The 6729-nt window shown below is 49.5% G+C and overlaps 2 protein-coding genes across 4 annotated transcripts in view; both read right to left on the reverse strand.

Annotated features, from left to right (window-relative positions):
* LOC103893714 (ubiquinol-cytochrome-c reductase complex assembly factor 2) overlaps positions 1 to 937 on the reverse strand; it is a 5073-nt gene extending 4136 nt beyond the window's left edge. The window contains exon 1 of the mRNA XM_019470326.1: positions 910 to 937. Within this exon, the coding sequence (XP_019325871.1) occupies positions 910 to 937 (28 nt within the window). The remainder of the gene's footprint in view (positions 1 to 909) is intronic.
* The window catches only part of IP6K3 (inositol hexakisphosphate kinase 3), a 20001-nt gene continuing 13691 nt past the window's right edge, over positions 420 to 6729 (reverse strand). For all 3 annotated transcript variants that reach the window (XM_009272847.2, XM_009272846.2, XM_019470364.1), the window contains 4 exons: positions 5315 to 5537; positions 4108 to 4280; positions 3249 to 3424; positions 420 to 1987 (listed from right to left, as the gene is read on the reverse strand). In XM_009272847.2, coding sequence (XP_009271122.1) covers positions 1517 to 1987; positions 3249 to 3424; positions 4108 to 4280; positions 5315 to 5537 — 1043 coding nt within the window. In that variant the 3' untranslated portion in view covers positions 420 to 1516. The remainder of the gene's footprint in view (positions 1988 to 3248; positions 3425 to 4107; positions 4281 to 5314; positions 5538 to 6729) is intronic.

Raw genomic sequence — 6729 nt, forward strand, 5'->3', positions numbered from 1 at the left:
CCTCAGCAAAGCCGCGACCGGGCAGAGGCAGCGCCGAGTCCCGGGACCACGGCGCCCGCGGGTGAGCCGGGGCAGTTGCTGACCCCGTCCTTGCCCCGCTGAGGCTGCGCCGGTGGCTTTTCTTTATAGTCGCCCGAGTTGCGGGCAAGAAACGCACAACGCCGTGAACAATATCCAGTAAATAAATAACGAGGCCTTCCCAGACGGACTGCAGGCCAGGTAAAATAAGCAACTGGGCCAGACGATTTAAATTTTCCAGTAATGACTCGTAGCAATTCACAACACAAGTGAAGGGGTCTTCCTTGAGACCTGGTGTTTAAACCTGCGGAAATAACAGCTCCCCTCAAAACGTACAGCCCTAAATAAAAGAGAACGTAGCTTAAGGATGCTGTGGAAGTGAAAAAGAGATGGACAACGGGTGAGAGTTACTTGGGCAATTTTATTTATATCCCCACGCCCCAGTAACGGGGTTCTGTAGCTCTATTCCTTGCGTAAGGACTTGTCTTTCAGGATTCCCACACCACGCAGGAAGGAATTATGTTTGTTCCGTAATAATAGAATCTGTCCACAAAAGCTGTAAACATTATTTGGAGTCTTTTGTTACTGCCTCTTCCAAACACACACACAATATTTGTATCAAAGAATTTCTAGGTGACCTTTAATGTCTAGTCCCTGAGTCAATCTCATGCTTTTTTTTTGCTTTTTTTTTTTCTTTTTTTAAGCAAAAATACCTCGATGTGAATGTTTTCTGTGACTGATATCTGACAGAACCATCGCACTGCCATACTTCCAGCCCCAACGGAGCCCCTTGCTTAGAAAGTTTCTGAAACATGCCCTGTTAGAATCCCGCAGGGATGTTAAACCTTTGCAAGGTCCGGTTCTTGGTCTGAGGTCCCCCTGCTTTTCCACTGTAGGCAGCACAGAACCTCTGCGGCATCTCGTACGTCTGTGTTTCAACACCCGCGCTGTACGGAGAACACCCGACTGTCTCGCAAGCGCTGGGCACGGGGAGCGTGAACGTCAGGGTGTGCGTTTTTCTCTCCCGCTTGCGTCTTTGCGTCCAGCCCGTAGCACTGAGCACGAGTTGAAAGTAATGCTGCAATCTGTTCGGAGCTGCCAGCTCATTTTAATAGTCTCGCTCAAATGCACAGTATCTCCTTAGCCCGCTTGGCTTCGGGAGTGTAGAGGTGAGCAGGTCCTGTTTTATCATTCAGACTCTTTCAACTAATGCTTTCTTTTGGCTCACGGATAAATCAAGGACAGCAGTAAAACAAGAAAGGAAAATAAATCTTCTGATTGATTGCAGACAGAACAGATTCTTTCAGCTCTCTGCTTTTTACGCTTGAGTTCGGTAATGGCGCATAGCGTTTTTTGCACTTTCCTAGCAAGCTGTCCGCGCTCTCACTCCAAACCGTGCACGTGACATCCAGCAGCGAGGGTCCCGTACGACTGACCCAATGCGGTACTTTTCAGGGCTATCGGTCACTAGTAAATCCAGGCTATTTCACGGAGTTTGTCATTTTCCTTCTGAGATATTCTGAAGGATTTTGATGAGATTCTCCAGGCCAAAAATATAGCCGTGGTCTGGCCCGTCGTAAGTGGTGTGATTGCATTTGGAGCCTTTAAAAGTGGTGTGGGCAAAGTCTATCATCCGGACGTCAACTCTGGAGTGATTAGTGCCGTGTGACGCGGTGCAGTTTGTTTTTTGGAAGTGAAGGTGATTATCCAAGGGTGCCGTGTTCTCCTTGTGCTCCTGTCCATCGTAAATTATGAGAAGTGAGCTGGAGTAGAACCTGTAAGAGCTTTGCTTCCTAATGACAGAAAGCAGAGCTTTTAGCCGCAGGATGATGGGCTCCAGGAGATCCGTTCGGAGGTGGTTACCATTGCACAGGAACTGGCGCAAGGTTTGCCTGAATCCCTCCGGTGAGAGTTTCCTGCCGTAATACTTATCTTTGCAGAGAAAATGGCCAGTGTCCGCTTGGTAAACCTTGAGGAAAGAGAACAACAATCCAGATTCAGTTGTTCGGTTTTCCCAAAGCTCTAGATTTCACCCCAATCTAAAAAGGTCAGACCCAAGCTGAGAAATGGGACACAAATCCGCTGCAGTCTGGCAATATCTAGCAACGCTGGCAATGTACTGCAGGCTTCTCACCGAATCCCACCTCCTGTCTTTTCTGGAGATTTAAACTATTCAATTTAAACCACTAGTGCAGATTCTTGTTGTACTGCTCTAAATTACCCCTTTGTGAAACCCAAATAGCTGTAAGTCATAGCCGTGTCGCTAGTGATTTACAGCATTTTCCCTCTGGCTATGGCAGGAGTTTGCAGCGGTACCGGAATACCCCAGCTTTGTACCGCCTGGCAATACATAACGCACGGCTAGCAATAATCTTGCTTTCTTAAGCAGAGAGAGACAAGATGTAGACAGAAATTTGTGTGTGAGGCTCTGGTAACACTGAGTAAGAAATGAGGGAGTGAATTTAGAATTAGCTCACACGCCAGTTGTAGTTTAAAGGATACTCTGCTCAACAGAAGCATGTCACAGACCAGAAGGGGACACAGGTTTTGACACCGAGTGTTTACGCTGCTATATATGTGTTTTATAATCATCATTGTCATAATTATCCTTCGGGCAGAGCAGAACAACATTTTGAAACCTGCTTGAGAAGTGAGTGAAACAAATGCGTGGTTTCGGTTTCTAGGAGGAAGGGCGGCGATTTTGAGCAAGAGGAACCATAATATTCAGCACAAAATAAACCCCTCGCTCTTGCGGCGACAGGATGAGACAGCTCTGCGAAGGCGTGAGCGGGGCAAGGGATGCTTTGTTGTTTTTCTTTCTTGTGCAGCAGCCAAGAGCTGAGCACGAGAGGGGAATCGGTGTTCACGTACAGGCAGATTCTCAGCTGGGGTGAACTGGTTCCAGCTGCTCACACTGGTGGCAGCGGTGCGGGGTGGTGCTTATGCAGCCACCGCTTGTGAAAGCAGCCGAATCTCCAGAGGTCAAAGAGGGGATATGGGCAAGGGTTACCCTATATGTGCCATATTCTATACTCTTCCCTAAGCATCCTCTCCTGTTTGAGGGCAGGACGCGCAGCCGAGTGTCCACTTCTTACAGCCTGTATATGGAGGGGGACAGGAATGAAACTGCTTCAATTTACACCAACAAAGGAAAGAGTCCCTTTCCATTTCCAGCTTGGTTTCAAGCCGTGTGTCGGGCAAACACCAAAAGGACGGAGGCTCCGTCTTACCTGCATCCCGCAGATGCGAACGCCCAGAGATGCAGAGGTGCTTTGTTCGCACTTCTTGATGTGCCGGGCTTTCTTCTCCTCCGAGGCATCATCGCCATGCTGCCGGGTTCCCATCTTTAAGTCCAGGATGCAGGGATAGTTGTATTTTGATACCACATTTTCGAGCAATAGAAACTCTGAACATGAGTTAAGGGAAACCCAATACTTTTAAATTCTAATTGAAAGAGGTCTTAAATCAGAGCAACTGCTGACGCTCTCCATAATAGCTCACAACTGTAATGAGACTTTCTAAGCCAATTTTACCAACATGTCATTGCTATAGGCCCCTTGCTGCCAATTTCAGTTAATTTACTGTAGTACAGTCTTACCAATTAAAGCACCAACAGCTCCATTCTCTAGTGACACGATAGCCCTGGGCTGTCAGTCCGACACCTTGCCTCAGTGCTGTACTCAATGGGTGTGGGAGAAGTTGTTAAGCTGTATTACTCACATGACTGGTAGGTAATGAAGTGTAATAGGAAAATAAAAGGCGAGGCAGCTGCTCATGCCTATATAGTTGTATTTTTAAATGTATGCCAAGGGGATCCTTGACTTACGCTGAATACCCTTTACGGGAAGTGGTTTTTTTCTTTTTTTAAGAATAGAATAGAATATTTCAGTTGGAAGGGACCTACAATGATCATCCAGTCCAACTGAACAGTGGGAGAAGATAACAGAGCAACTGTATTCTGTGTATTCTGTATTTTCCCAGGGACTGGGCAGAGGAGGGATGCATACCCCCTGCAGTAACACATACATTGATTACGAGCTGTTATTTGTAGCCAAGACTATGCTGGAGGGGAGAGAAGAAAAAGGATACGATGAAGTTTGTTCTCATTATGCTTGGAGGACATGCGGTTCAGGTGCTGCCTGTGACAGTGCAGTCCCCAGGGGTTGTAGCTGTTTCTTTCTGGCTGGTTTCTGTTTGCATCTTCCAAAAGTGAATCTGTGCCGTACTGAAGGTCTGTCCTCAATAGCATCTTCCCCGGGCAGCTAGACAAAACACACAAAAGAACACGTTTGGTTTATAAGCTCCAGAAGAGAATATTCTCTCCCCTCCTCTTTTGTAGAGCCTCAAACTTGATAAGGTAAATTTTCAGGGACTCTCAAAGGAAACATATTCATCATGTCCAACCTGCGGAGATCCTTTGTTACTCTGTAAGAGTAATTTTCAGAAAGCCAGCTATTGCTGGGTGCCAATATTTTCTTTCATTATAATTTCAAAGTGTGCTTGGCTCCTATGAAAAGCACCATTCGTAGCGCCAATGACCAGGAATCTCTATTTATCTACCTAACGGGCACAACACAGGCAAATCGTCCAACAGTAGGAATGAGTCTCAATTTAGAGGGGCTGGCTTTGAGGAGGGGAGGGAGGGAGCGACGAGATTTGTTCTCCTTGGAGCGTCATTCCCTGGTCTCGCTCATCCAAAACCCGTAACTCCCATCACGCTGAGGGCAGCGGTTTCACGGTAGCAATGTTGCACCCTTCAGGCGTAGCTGACCTAGGTCTTTTCTGAACCAGCTGGAGATGAAAGATGCCTTGCGGAAAGCTTCTGCAGGCCCTAAGGTCGCGGTGTGCTTGGAAGCACTGCAGTGCCTTTCAGAGAGAGCTCTCCCCTGGGACGAGGACAGGATCGAACCACCTCGAGGCTGCTACTGCTGGCTGGTTACCAGCAGAAGGCCATTACGTGCTGTGTGCTTGGTGGCTGTTCTCATGGGGCCTCTCCTCCTTTTGGAGCATGCTGCGCTCCGAGGGAACAGGTTTAAAGCAGAGTTTGAGGCACATATTTGAGCAACAGCTTCTCAGCGATAGCCAAATCTGCCCCGCTCCATCCACAAGCCGGGGAGGAGATGAACCATGAAGCCACCAAGCTGCGCTTTGCTTTTCTTCACCTTGGCTGGGTGTCGCTTTTGCTCACTTTGCCTTAAACCAGGAGTTGTGCCACCAAAACCACCCTGGTTTAGACCCTACCCAAAGCGGCCGGTGAGGACCAAGAGGACGTTTGCAGGGAGCAGCAGACCCCCACCTATCTTTGAAGGTCTTGGTGAGCTGCGTGTGACTCCACTTGACGAGCGTGTGCTCGCTGCCGGTGCCGGTGCTGGCAGCCCACTTGCATTTGTGCCATATCGTCACCGAGGAGTCGCCGATGGCGTTATCCAGCCGGCCGCAGCTCTCCGTCTGCAGGCTGGGGCTGGCGATCAGGGTCAGGTTGCCGAGGCTGTCCTTTTTGAGGTGCACGGAAACGATGCCTGGACAATAAGGGGGAAAAACAAACCAGAATGAGATCAACCCGTGGGTTACCATACAGGCTTGGTCACCATCTGCACTAGCCCCATGTGGTCCAGCCTTCCTGAGAGGGCTCGCGCTTAGCAGGACAGCTGCAGCCTTGTATCTTAGTGGCCTCTCACGCTGATCCCACTCTGATTTGAGGCCCAATAAACACCATTAGACTGAGACCCTGGGAAACAGCCACAGACTTTTCTAATGATCCCTCCTCTCAAGGCTCAGCTTGAAACCTGCCTCCTCTGAACATCATGTTCCTTTGTCCTCCATCCCTCCGGGCTCTCCTATGCCGCAAGTGACCCAGCAAAGACCCTGCGTCGGACCCAGAGCTCCTGGCTTATTTATGGCAAGGTCTCACTTTTTAAGACAATGGCAAGGTTGGAAATGCTTTTCACTAGCAGGAAGAAAAGGGAGGGTTGGGGACCAGGAATCTTCCAAAGAAAACCAGCATGCCAACTGCTTCCTTTAATTGGAGAGCCCCCAGGGGCAAGGGCAGAGGCATGTGCATGGGCTGGCAGCGCCGCCTGCGTACGGGATGCCCGTACACTGTCATGGTCGTGTCCTTCCCCAGATGCCAAGGACCAGCACCCCGACAGCCGACAAGGGGAACCGGACCCTCACGTGTCCGGTGTTCTTGCGCGAGGAGGAACATGACCGTGAACGGGGATTATGGGGATTATTACTTTCCACCGTAAGTGCTTAAAACATTGTGTATTTTAGCATTGCAATTTTCCCTGACTCTAACGGGAATCACAGGGCTCAAATGCCATTCAGCCCATCACATATTTAGCCCTGTCTCAGCCCATCCCTGGTATGGGGACGGCTGCCTCCACATCTCAAATGACAGAGCAGGAATGGCTATGGCTCGCGTACCAGACAGCTCTGACCTTTCTGGAAAAGGCTGATAACGCAGTCCTGCTCCTGCAGCCCTCTGTCAGGGTTGTCTGATCCTCTCAAGGCAGCAGAGGCATTTTTAGAGCATCGCCCTTTGGGTCTCAGAGGGGATGCTAGCCGCATGAGTCGTACCCTGCTGCTTTCAAGTCTAGCTGCAGTAAGGCAGATCCAAAAGAGGACGGTCAAGGCTGTTGGACCAGCAAAACTTGTCACTGGAAAGACATCCCCCCCCCCCCCCCCCCACACAACCGGGGCCGGTGGGTG

This window comes from Aptenodytes forsteri, unplaced genomic scaffold (assembly GCF_000699145.1).
Source record: "Aptenodytes forsteri isolate BGI_AS27 unplaced genomic scaffold, ASM69914v1 Scaffold142, whole genome shotgun sequence".
NCBI lineage: Eukaryota > Metazoa > Chordata > Aves > Sphenisciformes > Spheniscidae > Aptenodytes > Aptenodytes forsteri.